This window comes from Petromyzon marinus, chromosome 63 (genome assembly GCF_048934315.1).
Source record: "Petromyzon marinus isolate PM22_M1 ecotype Great Lakes invasive population chromosome 63, UKy_Petmar_22M1.pri1.0, whole genome shotgun sequence".
NCBI classification, from domain to species: Eukaryota; Metazoa; Chordata; class Hyperoartia; order Petromyzontiformes; family Petromyzontidae; genus Petromyzon; species Petromyzon marinus.
Window position 1 is genome coordinate 7,448,291 of NC_133729.1, and position 20,478 is coordinate 7,468,768.

The following is a 20,478-nucleotide window of genomic DNA, read 5'->3' on the forward strand; positions in this document are numbered from 1 at the left end:
ACCACCCAGCCGCTCAACCACCCAGCCGCTCAACCACTCAGCCGCTCCGCCACCCAGCCGCTCCGCCACCCAGCCGTTCAGCCACCTAGCCACTCAACCACCCAGCCGCTCAGCCACTTAACCACCCAGCCACTTAACCACCCAGCCACTCAACCACCCAGCCACTTAACCACCCAGCCGCACAGCCACTCAACCACCCAGCCACTCAACCACCCAGCCACTCAACCACCCAGCCACTCAACCACCCAGCCACTCAACCACTCAGCCACTCAACCACCCAGCCACTCAACCACCCAGCCACTTAACCACGCAGCCACTCCATTGCCCAGCCGCCCAGCCACCCCGTCGACCCCTCGCACACTGCTGCCCGCATGGGTAACGTGAGAAGGGAGCTATGTTCACAATGTGCGGGACATGGTTAATCTGGGCGGCGCTCTCCGCACCACTGAGAGTTCGCTTTCCACCCGCGCGCGCGCCGCCCACGGCCTGGGGAAGAGACGGGGGCCGATGCGGCACGGGAGGACGTGGAGCCGAGTGGACTTGCCGACGGCCGGTACCAGCGGTGTCAAGATCGGCCTCTGTGGAGGAGGAGGCTCGTGAAGGTCGCTACTGGGCAGTTGGAGGCAGTCGCCCTCCAGCAACATCGGAGGGCGGAGGAGCGATGCTCACAACAACGAGCGGGGCACCGGGCGGATTAAACACAACAAGTTGGCACAGTGGGGGGGCATAGGTGGTACAGTCATTTCAGTGGGTCAACCCATAGTACCTGGGTCTGTTGCGTAACCTGCCAGGAGCGAGCCTTCCACGCTACACGTGGCCTCGGCGTGCACCTAGCCTGGCACAAGGGCTGTGGTGATGTCACCGCCATTCACTGGCAAATGGCGGCTGTTGTTCCGTGTGTGTGTATTGTCTCTAGTGTGTGTGTATGTGTTTGTGTGTGCATTGTGTCCCGTATATGTGCGCGTGTGTGCTCTGTGTGATCATTGCGGGAGCGGTAGTGCCAACGGTTAGCGCTACGCTGCGCTCCGAACCCGGCGACCCGGGTTCGATTCCCGCTCACGGCCACCAACACCGGTGACGATTATCTGAACCGGTCCTGGGCCTCCCCTAGGTCGACTCAGCCTCAAATGAGAACCCGGTGCGGTGCGTAAACATCGCCCCCTGGGGAGACAAAGGCGGCCGGGCGTGGTGCTGTCCGCCCACCCCCTCGTGTACCGTTCCGGCCTTCATAGGTGCTCGCTAACAGCACTTGCCCCTACAGTCTGTTAAGGCTATATGGGGGGGGGTGAATCTCTGTCTTTGTGCCATCATCGCTTGGTTGCTCTCTCCGTCGGCACTACGGGACGTTGCCGCCCTCTGCGCCTCTTCGTCCCTCCGTTCCTCCGTCCGCTCGACGTTGACAGGGCGCTGGACGGATACACCGCCGGACTTTGCACCTTCGGCTGAGTGTACTACCCGCGTGTGTGCGTGCGTGCGTGCGCGTGCGTGCGTGTGTGTGTGGAGGTTCGGAGAGCCGTGAGGCGCTGCAAGGATGGGTGGCGGTCGCGGGTTGCTGAGGAGATGGAGTCTGCCTCAGTGGCCCGTGATCACAAATCTCTATTTAACTCCATCAAAAAGTAACCTGCAGCGCCACACCTATTATCATCATAAGGGGAAAAAACGGTGATCCAATCTCCGACCCCCCGGGAACAGGTTTGCAGATTTGCTGAGCATTTCTGTGAGGTCCTGGGGGAGGGAAAATCCCTCAGCCAGGAAAAAAATCGTGGAACAAAGTGAGGATGACCCTGCTGAGGCTGCGGTGCCTCGAATATTGGAAGAAGTCACCCCCTGTGAGTGGCTGGCTGAGGTGCCATCTGTTGAGGAAGTACTGAAGGCGATCCGGAGTCTGAGACCAGGAAAGGCAGCGGGCAGAGATGATCTCCCAAGCGAAATGCTGACGGAGGGTGGCGTTTGTGCACAGACTGCCCTATATGACATCATAACAAGTCTGGACCACTGGACGGGTTCCACAGGATTGGAAGGATGCCCTGGTGGTCCCCTTTTTTAAGAAGGGGGACCGCACAGACTGTAACAACCACAGGGGCATTTCGCTCCTCAGTGTGCCGGGAAAGGTCCTGGCAAGGATTATTCAGCATCGCCTTGCCAGGCACGCTGAGGAGAGGCTTGCGGAGCCCCAATGCGGTTTCAGGAAAGGGCGGTCCTGCACAGATGCCATATTTTCTGTCCGTCTGCTACAGCAGAGGTGTAGGGAATTCCAACAAAACCTACATCTCTGCTTTATTGACCTGGTCAAGGTCTATGATACCATCAGTAGACCTGGGCTCTGGGTTGTTCTTCGTGCTTTTGGAGTACCTGACCTCTGCTCACGATCATTAAGGATCTTCATGATGGTGAGCGGGCCCGGGTAAAACTACGTGGTCGGGAGTCAGAGCCATTCCCTGTACACCTTGGGGTGCGACAGGGATGTCCTCTGGCTCCCACATTATTTAACATCTATTTTGACCACGTAGTTCGTGAAGCCTTCAATAGCTGTACCGGGGGAATCTCCATATGGTACAGATATAATGGGAGGCTGATCGATGCCCGGGTGCGGTCAAGGGATGGCTCCCTATTGCTCAACCACGTTATGTATGCTGATGATTTGGTAATAGCTGCTCATTCAGAGGAGGAGTTGGAGACGCTGCTGCTGAGACTGGAGCGTGCCACTAAGAGGTGGGGCCTTACCATCAGCCCCACCAAAACTAAGCACCTGCCTGGGTATTTTGTACCATCGGACACTACACCCCCACAACTTCCAATCAGTGATGGGGCAGTTGTGGAGCGAGTGGAGAGTTTCCCATACCTGGGCAGTGTGCTTATGACCGGCTCCAGTTTAACAGCAGAGGTCTCACTCCGAATCAGTCGAGCGGCAATATCTTTTCATCGGTTGCGTAACGCTGTGTGGAAGCTACCTGGTCTGTCGCTCCGCACTAAGCTTCAGGTCTTCTCGGCCACGGTCATTCCCTCCCTTCTTTACGCTTGCGAAACGTGGACCCCCCTAATGGAACATCTTCGCCGGTTAGAAACATTTAGGCTGGCCTGCCTACGATCCATCCTGGGTTTAACCAGACTGGATTGTGTGAGGAGCTCACAAATCCTTGAGATATCTGGGCAAGGTCCCATCGGTGAGCTCCTCCGGCGGGCAAGACTGCGATGGCTGGGTCATGTAGCCCGCATGCCCAGCCACCGCATGCCGAAACAGCTTTTGTTCGGTCGGATCGAGGGGGCTAAACGGGCGCGGCACGGGCTAGAGAAGAGATGGAGTGATGTGGTACAGGAGGACGTGGAGCTGAGTGGACTTGCCGATGACTGGTACCAGCGGTGTCAAGATCGGCCTCTGTGGAGGAGGCTCGTGAAGGACGCTGCTGGGCAGTTGGAGGCAGTCGCCCTCCAACAACAACGGAGGGCGGAGGAGCGACGCTCACAACAACGAGCGGAGCGCCGGGTGGCTAAAGCACAGCAGGTTGGCACAGTAGGGGGCACAGGTGGTGCATCAGCCAGTCATCTCAGTCAGTCGACCCGCGGCACCTGGGTCTGCCCCGTGACCTCCTGCCAGCGGGCGTTCGACACTTCACGTGGCCTCAGGGTGCACATAGCCTGGCACAAGCGTCGTGGTGACGTCACCGCCACTTAGTGGTGAATGGCGGTTGTTGTTGTTGTTGTTGTGTCAGGGTGTCAGTGCGTGCGGGGTGAGCGGCGGTGTCGGCGGTTAGCGCTACGCTGCGGTGCGAACCCGGCGACCCGAGTTGGACTCCCGCTTGCGGCCAACACCGGTGACGATTGTCCGGGCCTCCTCTCGGTCGACTCGGCCTCAAAATGAGTAGTACCTGGTGCGGTGTGTAGTCAACATCGCCACTGGGGAGACAAAGGCGGCCGGGCGTGGTTGCTGGCCACACACCCCCTCGTGCACTGTTCCAGCCTTCATAGGTGCTGCTCGCTAACAGCACTTGCCCCCAAAACTCATTTGAGGCTACACGGGAGGGGGGATATTTTGTGTGCGTGTGTGTACGACCAAGACAAAGACAAATATCCCCCGTGTAGCCTTGAGCAGGCTATTGGGACAAGTGCTGTGAACGAGTAGCACCTCGGGGTGGGTGGCCAGCACGACCGGTTGAGGTCATCGTCACCGCTGGCGCTGGCCAGGAGTGGGAATCGAACTCAGGTGACTAGCTCCCGAGCGCCGCGCCGCTAACTTCTGCACCGGCACTCCGCAGCGGTTAGTGCGGTGGCCTGAGTTCGATTCCTGCTCATGACCGATACCAGTGGTGAATGTCTGAGCAGGTACAGGGCCTACCCCAGGGTCGACTCAGCCTCAAATGAGTTACCTCTCTCCTCACTCTCTCCAATCTCTCTACCCCCCCCCTTTCCCTCTCTCCACTCCATCTCCACTCTCTCCCCCTTCTTCCCTCTCTCGTCTTTCCCCTTTATCTCCCATCTCTCTCCCTTCTCTGTCCCTCTCTCTCCCTTCTCTCTTCCTTCTCTTCCCCTTCTTCCCTCTGCCGTCTCCCCCCCCCCCCCAGCTCTCTCCACATCACTTCACAAAGAGCCCCATTGAGTGAGGAGTGTTCTGCGTCTCTCTCTCATGCGCAGCCAGGCCTCTGTGAATCGCCGCTCCGCTGGGGACAATGTGTGTGTCTGTGTGTGTCTGTGTGTGTGTGTGTCTGTGTGTCTGTGTGTGTGTGTCTGTGTGTGTGTCTGTGTGTGTGTGTGTCTGTGTGTGTGTTCTGTCAGCGATAGTGGGGAGCGATAGTGTAGCGGTTAGCGCGCTGCGCTATGAACCTGGCGACCCGGGTTCGATTCCCGCTCACGGCCAACTCCAGTGACGATTATCTGAACCGGTCCCGGGCCTCCCCTAGGTCGACTCAGCCTCAAATGAGTACCTGGTGCGGTGTGTAAACATTGCCACTAGGGAGACAAAGGCGGTCGGGCGTGGTGCTGGCCACCCACCCCCTCGTGTACCGTTCCGGCCTTCATAGGTGCTCGCTAACAGCACTTGCCCCTACAGTCTGTTAAGGCTTTTGTCTTTGTGTGTCATTGTGTGTGTGTGTCTCTGTGTGTGTGTGTCATTGGCCTGGCACAAGCGTTGTGGTGACGTCACCACCACTTAGTGGCGAATGGCGGTTGTTGTGTCATTGTGTGTGTGTGTGTGTGCTCGCAGGTCACACAAAGGCACTTCGGGGGGGTGGAGGGGTTGAGAGGGGGGGTGGTTGAACACAGTGTGATGGTGGTGGTGGTGGCGCAAAGTGTGGTGGTGGTGACACAGAGTGTGGTGGTGGTGACACAGAGTGTGGTGGTGTTGGTAATTATAAACCCATGGGCTGCACAAAAGTCTGGAGGCTGATAGATTTGTGTGCAGCCCATGGGCTTGTAATTACCAACACGCTGTTCCGGCATCGGCACCAACCACACAGCATCATGGATGCACGCCGGGTCCAAGCAAGAACATCTGCTGGACTACACAGTGACAGAACAGCAGATGCGAGCCCATGTCCTTGACACCAGGACCTACCGTGGAGCTGATCTGCCCTCTGACCATCGACTTGTCATCTGTAAGATGCGCCTGACATTCTTCCACTCCGGTGGTGGGTGTACACCCAGGACCCCATTCCAGCCTAAAGTGGTCTGGTCTCAGCTAACTGATTAAAGTTGTAAGCGATAATTTTATCATTGCTTGCAGCTGGGGTTGGCATCGTCCCCCACTCATTCTGATGCCAATGGGAAATGGGCGAGGTTTAGGACTGTGGCTCATGCAGCTGCAATGGCTGTTTTGGGTCCACGGTCCAAACCTCCCCAGAGACCCTGGCTGACAGAGGAGGTGTTCAGGCTGGCTTAGAAAAAGCGACAGGCCCACTCTCATCATCTACAGCATCCCACGTCAGAGAATGAGGAGGCTAACCGCAGCCTGCGCTCAGAGGTTCGGAGAGCCGTGAGGCGCTGCAAGGATGGGTGGTGGTCGCGGTTTGCTGAGGAGATGTAGTCTGCCTCAGTAGCCCGCGATCATAAATCTCTATTTAACTCCATCAAAAAAGTAACCTGCAGCGCCACACCTATTACCATCATTAGCGGAAAAAACGGTGATCTCTGACCCCCAGGAACAGGTTTACAGATTTACTAAGCATTTCTGTGAGGTCTTGGGGGAGGGGAAATCCCTCAGCCTGGACAACATCGTGGGACGAAGTGGAGATAACCCTGCTGAGGCTGCGGTGCCTCAAATATTGGAGGAAGTCACCCCCTGTGAGTGGCTGGCTGAGGTGCCATCTGTTGAGGAAGTACTGAAGGTGATCCGGAGTCTGAGACCAGGAAAGGCACCGGGCAGAGATGATCTCCCAAGCGAAATGCTGAGGGAGGGTGGCGTTTGTGCACAGACTGCCCTATATGACATCATAACAACAGTCTGGACCACTGGATGGGTTCCGCAGGATTGGAAGGATGCCCTGGTGGCCCCCCTTTTTAAGAAGGGGGACTGCACAGACTGTAACAACTACAGGGGCATCTCACTCCTCAGTGTGCAGGAAAGGTCCTGGTAAAGATTATTCAACAATTAAACACACCACCCCCACAACTCTCAATTGGTGATGGGGAGGTTGTGGAGAGAGTGGACAGTTTTCCATACCTGGGCAGTGTGCTCACGACCTGCTCCGGTTTAACAGCAGAGGTCTCACTCCGAATCAGTTGAGCGGCAATATCTTTTCATCGGTTGCGTAACGCTGTGTGGAAGCTACCTGGTCTGTCGCTCCGCACTAAGCTTTAGGTCTTCTCGGCCACAGTCATTCCCTCCTCTACGCTTGCAAAACGTGGACCCCCCTAATGGAACATCTTCGTCGATTAGAAACATTTAGGCTGGCCTGCCTTCGATCCATCCTGGGTTTAACCAGGCTGGATTGTGTGAGGAGCTCACAAATCCTTGAAAGATCTGGGCAAGTCCCATTGGTGAGCTCCTCCGCCAGGTAAGGCTGCGTTGGCTGGGTCATGTAGCCCGCATGCCCAGCCACCACATGCCTCAGCATACGGTGGTGGGGCAACGGAGGGCAGAGGAGCGATGCTCACAACAACGAGCGGAGCGCCGGGTGGCTTAAACACAGCAAGTTGGCACATTGGGGGCACAGGTGGTGCATCGGCCACTCATCTCATTCAGTCGACCCGTGGCACCTGGGTCTGTCCCGAGACCTCCTGCTAGCGGGTGTTCGACACTTCACGTGGCCTTAACGTGCACATAGCCTGGCACAAGCGCTGTGGTGACGTCACCGCCACTTAGTGGCGACTGGCGGTTGTTGGTGGTGGTGGTGGTGGTGACGCTGGGTGGTGTACGATGTGGTTTGAGCAGAATCTGGGGATCCTGCACGGGGTCATGGTGAGCAAAGGTGCAGCCCGAGTGACTTGAGCCAACGAGCATATCGGTGAACGTGCAGCAGAGTCGGGTGGATGAGCGAGCACGTGCCTGAGCGCATGAGTGGGTGAGCGAACGGGCGAATGAGTGCGAGCGAGAGACGCGAATGGACGAGCGAGTGCATTGGGGTGCAAAACGGACGGACGAGCGAGCGAGCGAGCCAGCCAGCCAGCGAGCCAGTCAACAAATGTGCCCCGTGGTTCAGAGTTATCCAGACCGAGGAGGAGGAGGAGGAGGCACAGGCACCGAGAGAACATTTGCCCAGATTGTTGAACGGCGGGCAGATTGTAAACACGCGGGGACGGTCGGCTGCGTTGTTGTTGCCGTATTTCAACACGCTGGGGCGGACGGGGGGGGTGGGGGCTGAGGGGGGTAACACAACAACAACAACAACAAAGCCGGGCAGAGGTCAGCGCCGCGTTCACACACGACGATTGGTTGGGGTGGGGGGGGGGGGGAGCGGAGGAGTGGCGGCGCCGCGGTTAGCGCACTGCGGCACCCGGCAGCCGCCGGGCCCGAGTTCGATTCCCGGCCCCGTGGCCCACGCCGGCCGGTGGGCGAAGTCCGAGCCGGTGTCTCTCCTCCCGACCCTCGGCCCGCATTGACCGGTGTGGTGAAGTATGGCCAAGAGACGCCCCACTGCCCGGGAGTGGGGATGCCCCCTCATCCAGCAGTGGAGAGACAAAAACGTCTCCACACGGTGGCGAGACGCCCCGAGTTAGATTCTCACTCGCCGCCCAGTGAGCCATTATCTGAACCGGTCTGAGGCCTCCCCTCTAGGTCTGCTCAGCCTCAAATTAGTAGCTGGTGAGGTGTGTAAACATCTCCATTAAGGAGACAGACAGCCGGGCATGGTAGTGGGTGGGTGCCACGGTGGCTAGGAGATGTTGACTACCTCGCCTGGTGTACAGGAGGTCGTCTGTTCGATCCCGACCCTGACGCCTGCTGCTTTATATTTGAATTTTGCGTGTCTCTCTCTCTCACATCATCATCATCATCACGGTGGCTAGGAGATGTTGACTACCTCGCCTGGTATGCAGGAGGTTGTCTGTTCGATCCCGACCCTGACGCCTGCTGCTGTATATTTGGAGTTTGCGTGTCTCTCTCTCATCATCATCATCATCACGGTGGCTAGGAGATGTTTACTACCTCGCCTGGTGTACAGGGGTCAAAAATCGTCCAAAATCGCGTGATGTCATTTATGGCCGGCCCCCAAAGAAAACTTTGAAACTTGGATTGGCGCGTCGTGTCGAGCTCGTCGAGGGTTAAAGATCGCCGTGTCGTTCGCCTTCGACAGCCATCAAATGACGTCGCAACGCAGTTTATGCTGTTCATATTTTGTGCGAATGTGTGTGTGTGTGTACGTGTGTGTATGCATGTGTGTGTATGTGCGTGTGTGTGTGTACGTTGGCTGGGTCATGTAGCCCGCATGCCCAGCATGCCGAAACAGCTTTTGTTCGGCCGGATCGAGCTAAACGGGCGCGGCACGGGCTAGAGAAGAGATGGAGTGATGTGGCACAGGAGGACGTGGAGCTGAGTGGACTTGCCGATGACTGGTACCAGCGGTGTCAAGATCGGCCAATTTGGAGGAGGCTTGTGAAGGATGCTACTGGGCAGTTGGAGGTAGTCACCCTCCAACAACAACGGAGGGCGGAGGAGCGACGCTCACAACAACGAGCAGAGCGCCGGGTGGCTAAAGCACAGCAGGTTGGCACAGTAGGGGGCACAGGTGGTGCATCAGCCAGTCATCTCAGTCATCTCAGACAGTCGACCCGTGGCACCTGGGTCTGCCCCGTGACCTCCTGCCGGCGGGCGTTCGACACTTCACGTGGCCTCAGGGTGCACATAGCCTGGCACAAGCGTCGTGGTGACGTCACCGCCACTTAGTGGCGAATGGCGGTTGTTGTTGTTGTTGTGTACGTGTATGTGTGTATGAATGCTGAACTTCTTTTGCACCGTACGTGCAGCGTTTAGCACGCTATTGCACTATGAACCCGGCGACCCGAGTTCGATTCCCGCTCATGGCCACCAACACCAGTGACGATTATCTGAACCGGGATTCGGCCATCCCCAGGTCGACTCAGCCTCAAATGAGTACCTGGTGCGGTGTGTAGTAAACATCGCCACTGGGGAGACAAAGGCGGCCGGGCGTGGTGCTGGCCACCCACCCCCTCGTGTGCCGTGCCGGCCTTCATAGGCGCTGCTCGGTAAAAGCACTTGCCCCTACAGTCTGTTACAGGCTACACGGGGGATCTTTGTCTTTGCGTGTGTACGTTGAACTTCTTACGCACCGTACGTGGGCCAACCGCGCTTAATCGGAGACGCCGGACGATAACGACAACAATAATACGGACGGTCATCAAGCGACCCCTAACAATGACCCCAACATGAAGCGACCCCTAACAATGACCCCGACACCAAGCGACCCCTAACAATGACCCCGACACCAAGCGACCCCTAACAATGACCCCAACACCAAGCGACCCCTAACAATGACCCCGACACCAAGCGACCCCTAACAGTGACCCCGACACGAAGCGACCCCTAACAGTGACCCCGACACCAAGCGACGATCACCAAACGGGGGTGGCAGCGCGATGATCACGTGCGGTGCGGCGGTCACAGACACAGCGGCATCCTTGTTCACTCAACCCTTGGCCTCCCACCCACCACCCTACCCACCACCCCCATCCACCGCCATCCTCCCATCGTCCCTCTCATCCCCCCCCCCCCACCCCGATCTTCTCACCCACCACGTCCCACCGCCACTCACGGGTGCCCTCTTCTCTGCGAGTGACAAAGTCCGGGCGAAGCCGGGGGAGGAAAAACAAAACACAAAACCAGAGAGAGCGAGAGACGGCGAGCGAGAGCGAGAGAGAGAGAGCGAGAGAGACAGAGAGAGAGCAAGAGAGAGAGCGAGAGAGAGAGAGAGCGAGAGAGCAAGAGTGACAGAGTCGGCGAGAGAGAGACAGAGAGCGAGTGAGACAGAGAGAGAGAGACAGAGAGAGAGTGAGAGAGCAAGAGTGGCAGAGTCGGCGAGAGAGAGACAGAGAGCGAGTGAGACAGAGAGAGCGAGAGAGAGACAGAGAGAGAGAGAGACAGAGAGAGAGAGAGACAGAGAGAGTGAGACAGAGAGAGCGAGAGAGAGACAGAGAGAGAGAGAGAGAGACAGACAGAGCGAGAGAGAGAGCGAGAGAGAGACAGAGAGAGAGCGAGACAGACAGAGCGAGAGACAGAGCGAGAGAGAGAGCGAGAGAGAGAGACAGAGAGAGCGAGTGAGACAGAGAGAGCGAGAGAGAGACAGAGAGAGCGAGAGAGAGAGCGAGAGAGAGAGCGAGAGAGAGAGACAGAGAGAGCGAGTGAGACAGAGAGAGCGAGAGAGAGACAGAGAGAGCGAGAGAGAGAGCGAGAGAGAGAGACAGACAGAGCGAGAGACAGAGCGAGAGACAGAGCGAGAGAGAGAGCGAGAGAGAGAGACAGAGAGAGCGAGAGAGAGAGCGAGAGAGAGACAGAGAAAATCCAACGCAAGCGATGCTCCAGTTGAACCCTGACCCCCACACCCACGGCCGCCGCTCCGTGTGTGGGAGTCGTGGCCACTCGCAGCGTCGTCGAGGCGATCCGACCGCCAGCCGGGGCGGCGGGGGGGGGGGGGGTGACGGGGGGGCACCGTTCAATTAATTCGCGACGGGGTCGGAGCGTCAGGGGTCACGGTCGGTGTCGGGGTTATTGTTGGGGGCCGGCATCGGGGACTCGGGGGTCGGCGTGTTGGGGTTTCGGTGTCGGCGTGCCTCACCTGCCGAGTGTGCAGGTGGTGCGCCTGCACCCCCCCGCACCCCCCCGCCCCCCCCCCCCCCCCCCGCGGTGGCTTTTGCTCCCTTGTGCCGTTGGCCCCCGCCGACTCCGCCGACTCCGCTGACCCGTGCCGCGAGATAGCGGCCACGACTCGGAGGTTCAAAGTTCAACCGCCCTCCCTGCCCCCCGTGCCACGGCGATAACCAAATAACGAAACAGCCCGCGGCGTCGCCACGGGACGCTCGCGGTCCACGCCGCCGACATCTCCCGCGCTCGTGAATTGCCGCTCGGTCTGGCGGCGGCGGCGGCGACGTGATCTTGGCAGCGGGTCGCGATGGTAGCTGGCGCGATGGCTCGCGTCCGCCTGACGCCCGGCGTTGGTGCCGCCCTCTTTGGCATGCGCCGGCCTCCTCCTCCTCCTCCTCCTCCTCCTCATCGCGCAGGACTCGGCGCCCTGCGCTCAATCTCCCGTGGACAGCCAGCCGGGTCGCCGCGCTTCCCCGACCACCGGCAGCAGCGCAGCCACCGGCCCGGCACGATGAACAACGGCGGCGGCGGCAACGGGCGGTGCGCCTCGCCCGGCACGAAGCAGCGGACGGGCGCGGCCGGGGAGAATGGGGTCGCCGCCGAGCCCGCGTGGAGGACGCTGACGCTGGAGACGATGAACCAGAACGTGCGCGCCCTCGAGTACGCGGTGCGGGGACCCATCGTGATCCGCGCGCAGCAGATCGAGAAGGAGCTGCAGGAGGTGAGCGCCTGCGCGCCGGCTACGCTGGATCGTTCACCCGCACGCCGAACCACTCGCTCACTCACTCGCTGGATCGTTCGCCCACTCGCCTACCCACTCGCTCACTCGCTGGATCGTTCACCCGCTCGCCTACCCACTCGCTCACTCGCTGGATCGTTCACCCGCACGCCGAACCACTCACTCGCTCACTCGCTGGATCGTTCACCCACACGCCGAACCACTCGCTCGCTCACTCGCTGGATCGTTCACCTGCTCGCCTACCCACTCACTCGCTGGATCGTTCACCTGCACGCCTACCCACTCGCTCACTCGCTGGCTCGTTCACCTGCACGCCTACCCACTCGCTCACTCGCTGGATCGTTCACCAGCTCGCCGAACCACTCACTCGCTCACTCGCTGGATCGTTCACCCGCTCGCCTACCCACTCGCTCACTCGCTGGATCGTTCACCCGCTCGCCTACCCACTCGCTCACTCGCTGGATCGTTCACCCGCACGCCGAACCACTCACTCGCTCACTCGCTGGATCGTTCACCCACACGCCGAACCACTCGCTCGCTCACTCGCTGGATCGTTCACCAGCTCGCCGAACCACTCGCTCGCTCACTCGCTGGATCGTTCACCGGCTCGCCTACCCACTCACTCGCTGGATCGTTCACCTGCACGCCTACCCACTCGCTCACTCGCTGGCTCGTTCACCTGCACGCCTACCCACTCGCTCACTCGCTGGATCGTTCACCTGCACGCCTACCCACTCACTCACTCTCTGGATCGTTCACCCGCATGCCTACCCACTCACTCACTCTCTGGATTGTTCACCTGCACGCCTACCCACTCACTCACTCGCTGGATCGTTCACCTGCACGCCTACCCACTCGCTCACTCGCTGCATCGTTCACCTGCACGCCTACCCACTCACTCACTCGCTGGCTCGTTCACCTGCACGCCTACCCACTCACTCACTCGCTGGATCGTTCACCCGCACGCCTACCCACTCGCTCGCTCACTCGCTGGATCGTTCACCTGCACGCCTACCCACTCGCTCGCTCACTCGCTGGATCGTTCACCCGCTCGCCTACCCACTCGCTCGCTCACTCGCTGGATCATTCACCTGCACGCCTACCCACTCACTCGCTGGATCGTTCACCTGCACGCCTACCCACTCACTCACTCGCTGGATCGTTCACCTGCACGCCTACCCACCCGCTCACTCACTGGATCGTTCACCTGCACGCCTACCCACTCACTCGCTCGCTGGCTCGTTCACCTGCACGCCTACCCACTCACTCACTCGCTGGATCGTTCACCTGCACGTCTACCCACCCATTCACTCGCTGGATCGTTCACCTGCACGCCTACCCACTCACTCACTCGCTGGATCGTTCACCTGCACGCCTACCCACTCACTCGCTGGATCGTTCACCTGCACGCCTACCCACCCATTCACTCGCTGGCTCGTTCACCTGCACGCCTACCCACTCGCTCACTCGCTGGATCGTTCACCCGCTCGCCTACCCACTCACTCGCTGGATCGTTCACCTGCACGCCTACCCACTCACTCGCTGGCTCGTTCACCTGCACGCCTACCCACCCATTCACTCGCTGGCTCGTTCACCGGGACGCCTACCCACTCACTCGCTGGCTCGTTCACCGGGACGCCTACCCACTCGCTCACTCGCTGGGGAACTGCCAGTTGTTTATTGGCAAGGGCCCTCTTTGTTAGATATGGGTCCAAGTTGAAGGCAATACTGTGTGTGTGTCTGTGTGTATATCCGTGTGTATCTGTGTGTGTCTGTGTATCTGTGTGTGTATCCGTGTGTCTGTATATCTGTGTGTGTCTGTGTGTGTCTGTGTGTGTGTCCGTGTGTCTGTATATCTGTGTGTGTCTGCGTGTGTATCCGTGTGTCTGTATATCTGTGTGTGTGTCTGTGTGTGTATCCATGTGTCTGTGTGTCTGTGTGTGTATCCGTGTGTCTATATATCTGTGTGTATCTGTGTGTGTATCCGTGTGTCTGTATATCTGTGTGTGTCTGTGTGTGTCTGTGTGTGTGTCCGTGTGTCTGTATATCTGTGTGTGTCTGCGTGTGTATCCGTGTGTCTGTATATCTGTGTGTGTCTGTGTGTGTATCCATGTGTCTGTGTGTCTGTGTGTGTATCCGTGTGTCTGTATATCTGTGTGTGTCTGTGTGTGTATCCGTGTGTCTGTATATGTGTGTGTGTGTCTGTGTGTGTATCCGTGTGTCTGTATATGGGTGTGTCTGTGTGTGTATCCGTGTGTCTGTATATCTGTGTGTGTCTGTGTGTGTATCCGTGTGTCTGTATATCTGTGTGTGTCTGTGTGTGTATCCGTGTGTCTGTATATCTGTGTGTGTCTGTGTGTGTATCCGTGTGTCTGTATATCTGTGTGTGTCTGTGTGTGTATCCGTGTGTCTGTATATCTGTGTGTGTCTGTGTGTGTATCCGTGTGTCTGTATATCTGTGTGTGTCTGTGTGTGTATCCGTGTGTCTGTATATCTGCGTGTGTGTGGTGGAGCGGTGGTGCAGCGGTTAGCGCGCTGCACCACGAACCCGGCGACCCGAGTCCGATTCCCGCTCACAGCCACCGACATCACTGACGATTATCTCAACCGGTGCTGGGCCTCCCCTAGGTCTACTCAGGCTCAAACTAGTACCTGGCGCAATGTGTAAACATCGCCACTTGGGAGACAAAGGCGGCCGGGTATGGTAGTGGGGGCGTGCCATGGTGGTAACATGGTAGCTACCTCGCCTAGCATACAGGAGGTCGTGGTTTCGATCCCGACCCCCCTGATGCCTGTAATATTTCGAGTTTGCGTCTCCCTCCCTCTCTCTCTCTCCCCGTGGTCGCCGCTTGGATTTGTCTCCGGCTCCTCCGGTTTATCCCCTCCACATTTAGAATCGGCGTCCCGCGTTCAGAGTACTTGGCCGCCGCTCCGCATTTCCACGTGATGATGATGATGATGGCGGTGAGCCACTTTCTCTGAGCTGTCACTTGTGTTGGCCAGGTCGCTTCTGAAACAATAAGCTCGACAGCCACGGAGGTGCGGGGCTCAGCCGGTCAAATGAAATAAAAATGCGCCGTTTAAAAAAAATAAATTTATGCAAACCAACACACCTGAAGACGACCGTTTGAGTTATGGTCGAAACGTCGTGAGAATTTGTTATTGTTTTATATATGTTTTATTATTTTGTTGTTTCCCTTCAACGTGACTTTACCGAAAAAACTAAGAATATGAAATAAAAACGGTTCGGCTTAAGTGGCCACTCGCCCGCCCGCCCGCCCGCCCTCCCGCCCCGGCGTGCCGTAGCAACCCTCCGCGAACAACACTCGACCCCGATAGCCCGATACAGGTTCCACGGTGGGAGGGTGGAGGGTGGGTGGGAGGGTGGAGGGTGGTGTTGGGGATCTTTCATCTCCGTCTGCGTGCAGGGCGTCTCCAAGCCGTTCGCGGAGGTGATCCGAGCGAACATCGGGGACGCGCATGCCATGGGGCAGACGCCCATCACCTTCCTCCGTCAGGTGAGCCCCCGGGCGGGAGGGGAGGCCGGGGAGGCCGGGGAGGGCCGGGGAGGGCCATCACACCAGGGTCGGCGGGGTTCGATTCCCGGTGTTTGACGGGGTCCTGTGGGCGCTGATTAAATGAGCGGTTGTCCACCACCCTGGACGGACCCACCCGTCCGCCCGCCCGCTCGCCACGGGGAATGTGGAACGTTTCGCCACGGGCTGCTGCGGCGATGGCGGTGAAGCCCGCGGTGAAGTCCGCGGTGAAGTCCGCGGTGAAGTCCGCGGTGAAGTCCGCGGTGAAGCCCGGCGGCGCGCGGAGGCACCGCCGCTGGCACTGCCGCCGCTGGACACGCCCCGAGTCCTCTGTGGGGGCCTGCGTGAGCGTGAAGACGCCGTCGGTGTCAACCCGTCATTGTCAACCTGTCATAGTCAACCTGTCATAGTCAACCTGTCATAGTCAACCTGTCATTGTCAACCTGTCATAGTCAACCTGTCATTGTCAACCTGTCATAGTCAACCTGTCATTGTCAACCTGTTGGTGTCAACCTGTCATAGTCAACCTGTCATAGTCAACCTGTCATTGTCAACCTGTCATTGTCAACCTGTTGGTGTCAACCCGTCATTGTCAACCTGTCATAGTCAACCTGTCATTGTCAACCTGTCATTGTCAACCTGTCATTGTCAACCTGTCATTGTCAACCTGTCATAGTCAACCCGTCATTGTCAACCTGTCATAGTCAACCTGTCATTGTCAACCTGTCATTGTCAACCTGTCATAGTCAACCCGTCATTGTCAACCTGTCATAGTCAACCCGTCATTGTCAACCTGTCATAGTCAACCTGTCATTGTCAACCTGTCATTGTCAACCTGTCATTGTCAACCTGTCATAGTCAACCTGTCATTGTCAACCTGTCATTGTCAACCTGTTGGTGTCAACCTGTCATAGTCAACCTGTCATAGTCAACCTGTCATTGTCAACCTGTCATAGTCAACCTGTCATTGTCAACCTGTTGGTGTCAACCTGTCATAGTCAACCTGTCATAGTCAACCTGTCATTGTCAACCTGTCATTGTCAACCTGTTGGTGTCAACCCGTCATTGTCAACCTGTCATAGTCAACCTGTCATTGTCAACCTGTCATTGTCAACCTGTCATTGTCAACCTGTCATTGTCAACCTGTCATAGTCAACCCGTCATTGTCAACCTGTCATAGTCAACCTGTCATTGTCAACCTGTCATTGTCAACCTGTCATAGTCAACCCGTCATTGTCAACCTGTCATAGTCAACCCGTCATTGTCAACCTGTCATAGTCAACCTGTCATTGTCAACCTGTCATTGTCAACCTGTCATTGTCAACCTGTCATAGTCAACCTGTCATTGTCAACCTGTCATTGTCAACCTGTCATAGTCAACCCGTCATTGTCAACCTGTCATAGTCAACCTGTCATTGTCAACCTGTCATTGTCAACCTGTCATTGTCAACCTGTCATAGTCAACCCGTCATTGTCAACCTGTCATAGTCAACCTGTCATTGTCAACCTGTCATTGTCAACCTGTCATTGTCAACCTGTCATAGTCAACCTGTCATAGTCAACCTGTCATTGTCAACCTGTCATGGTTAACCCGTCATTGTCAACCCGTCATTGTCAACCTGTCATTGTCAACCTGTCATAGTCAACCTGTCATTGTCAACCTGTCATTGTCAACCTGTCATAGTCAACCCGTCATTGTCAACCTGTCATAGTCAACCTGTCATTGTCAACCTGTCATTGTCAACCTGTCATTGTCAACCTGTCATTGTCAACCTGTCATAGTCAACCCGTCATTGTCAACCTGTCATAGTCAACCTGTCATTGTCAACCTGTCATTGTCAACCTGTCATTGTCAACCTGTCATAGTCAACCTGTCATAGTCAACCTGTCATTGTCAACCTGTCATGGTTAACCCGTCATTGTCAACCCGTCATTGTCAACCTGTCATTGTCAACCTGTCATAGTCAACCTGTCATTGTCAACCTGTCATTGTCAACCTGTCATAGTCAACCTGTCATTGTCAACCTGTCATAGTCAACCTGTCATTGTCAACCTGTCATTGTCAACCCGTCATTGTTAACCTGTCATTGTCAACCTGTCATTGTCAACCTGTCATAGTCAACCTGTTGGTGTCAACCCGTCATTGTGAACCTGTCATTGTGAACCTGTCATTGTGAACCTGTCATTGTGAACCTGTTGGTGTCAACCTGTCATTGTCAACCTGTCATTGTCCATCTGTCATTGTCAACCTGTCATTGTCAACCTGTTGGTGTCAACCCGTCATTGTCAACCCGTCATTGTCAACCTGTCATTGTGAACCTGTCATTGTCAACCTGTCATTGTCAACCTGTCATTGTCAACCCGTCATTGTCAACCTGTTGGTGTCAACCTGTCATTGTGAACCTGTCATTGTGAACCTGTCATTGTGAACCTGTTGGTGTCAACCTGTCATTGTCAACCTGTCATTGTCCATCTGTCATTGTCAACCTGTCATTGTCAACCTGTTGGTGTCAACCCGTCATTGTCAACCCGTCATTGTCAACCTGTCATTGTCAACCTGTCATTGTCAACCTGTCATTGTCAACCTGTTGGTGTCAACCCGTCATTGTCAACCCGTCATTGTCAACCTGTCATTGTCAACCCGTCATTGTCAACCTGTCATTGTCAACCCGTCATTGTCAACCCGTCATTGTCAACCTGTCATTGTCAACCTGTCATTGTCAACCCGTCATTGTCAACCTGTCATTGTCAACCTGTTGGTGTCAACCTGTCATTGTCAACCCGTCATTGTCAACCTGTCATTGTCAACCTGTTGGTGTCAACCTATCATTGACAACCTGTCATTGTCAACCTGTCATTGTCAACCTGTCATTGTCAACCCGTCATTGTCAACCTGTCATTGTCAACCTGTCATTGTCAACCTGTTGGTGTCAACCCGTCATTGTCAACCTGTCATTGTCAACCTGTCATTGTCAACCCGTCATTGTCAACCTGTCATTGTCAACCTGTTGGTGTCAACCCGTCATTGTCAACCTGTGATTGTCAACCTGTCATTGTCAACCTGTCATTGTCAACCTGTTGGTGTCAACCTGTTGGTGTCAACCTGTCATAGTCAACCTGTCATAGTCAACCTGTCATTGTCAACCTGTCATCAACCTGTCATTGTCAACCCGTCATTGTCAACCTGTCATTGTCAACCCGTCATTGTCAACCTGTCATTGTCAACCTGTTGGTGTCAACCTGTCATTGTCAACCTGTCATTGTCAACCTGTCATTGTCAACCTGTCATTGTCCATCTGTCATTGTCAACCTGTCATTGTCAACCTGTCGGTGTCAACCTGTCATTGTCAACCTGTCATTGTCCATCTGTCATTGTCAACCTGTCATTGTCAACCTGTTGGTGTCAACCTGTCATTGTCAACCTGTCATTGTCCATCTGTCATTGTCAACCTGTCATTGTCAACCTGTTGGTGTCAACCTGTCATTGTCAACCTGTCATTGTCAACCTGTCATTATCAACCTGTCATTGTCAACCTGTTGGTGTCAACCCGTCATTGTCAACCTGTCATTGTCAACCTGTCATTGTCCATCTGTCATTGTCAACCTGTCATTGTCAACCTGTTGGTGTCAACCTGTCATTGTCAACCTGTCATTGTCAACCTGTCATTGTCAACCTGTCATTGTCAACCCGTCATTGTCAACCTGTCATTGTCAACCTGTTGATGTCAACCTGTCATTGTCAACCTGTCATTGTCAACCTGTTGGTGTCAACTTTTCATTGTCAACCTGTCATTGTCAACCTGTCATTGTCAACCTGTCATTGTCAACCTGTTGGTGTCAACCTGTCATTGTCAACCTGTCATTGTCAACCCGTCATTGTCAACCTGTCATTGTCAACCTGTCATTGTCCACCCGTCATTGTCAACCTGTCATTGTCAACCTGTCATTGTCAACCCGTCATTGTCAACCTGTTGGTGTCAACCTGTCATTGTCAACCCGTCATTGTCAACCTGTTGGTGTCAACCTGTTGGTGTCAACCTGTCATTGTCAACCTGTCATTGTCCACCTGTCATTGTCAACCTGTCATTGTCAACCTGTTGGTGTCAACCTGTCATTGTCAACCTGTCATTGTCAACCTGTCATTGTCAACCTGTTGGTGTCAACCTGTCATTGTCAACCTGTCATTGTCACCTGTCATTGTCAACCCGTCATTGTCAACCTGTCATTGTCAACCTGTTGGTGTCAACCTGACATTGTCAACCTGTCATTGTCAACCTGTCATTGTCAACCCGTCATTGTCAACCTGTCATTGTCAACCTGTTGGTGTCAACCTGTTGGTGTCAACCTGACATTGTCAACCTGTCATTGTCAACCTGTCATTGTCAACCTGTTGGTGTCAACCTGTCATTGTCAACCTGTCATTGTCAACCTGTCATTGTCAACCGGTTGGTGTCAACCTGTCATTGTCAACCTGTCATAGTCAACCTGTCATTGTCAACCTGTCAATGTCAACCTGTTGGTGTCAACCTGTTGGTGTCAACCTGTCATTGTCAACCTGTCATTGTCAACCTGTCATTGTCAACTGAAATTGTCAACCTGTCATTGTCAACCTGTCATTGTCAACCTGTTGGTGTCAACCTGTCATTGTCAACCTGTCATTGTCAACCTGTCATTGTCAACCTGTTGGTGTCAACCTGTTGGTGTCAACCTGTCATTGTCAACCTGTCATTGTCAACCCATCATTGTCAACCTGTCATTGTCAACCCGTCATTGTCAACCTGTCATTGTCAACCCGTCATTGTCAACCTGTCATTGTCAACCTGTCATTGTCAACCTGTCATTGTCAACCTGTTGGTGTCAACCTGTCATTGTCAACCCGTCATTGTCAACCTGTCATTGTCAACCTGTTGGTGTCAACCTGTCATTGTCAACCTGTTGGTGTCAACCTGTCATTGTCA

At 55.6% G+C, this 20,478-nt stretch overlaps 2 protein-coding genes across 3 annotated transcripts in view; one reads left to right on the forward strand and one right to left on the reverse strand.

The window, feature by feature from the left end:
- LOC142906343 (uncharacterized) overlaps positions 1-20,478 on the reverse strand; it is a 107,245-nt gene that overhangs the window by 26,202 nt on the left and 60,565 nt on the right. The window lies entirely within an intron of this gene.
- GPT (glutamic--pyruvic transaminase) overlaps positions 1-20,478 on the forward strand; it is an 81,509-nt gene that overhangs the window by 21,960 nt on the left and 39,071 nt on the right. The window contains exons 3-4 of one of the 2 annotated variants that reach the window (XM_076053925.1): positions 11,662-11,966; positions 15,413-15,502. In XM_076053925.1, the coding sequence (XP_075910040.1) occupies positions 11,757-11,966; positions 15,413-15,502 (300 nt within the window). In that variant the 5' untranslated portion in view covers positions 11,662-11,756. Of the gene's footprint in view, positions 1-11,302; positions 11,967-15,412; positions 15,503-20,478 lie in introns of those variants that run through there. The other variant, XM_076053924.1, reaches the window with a different exon arrangement.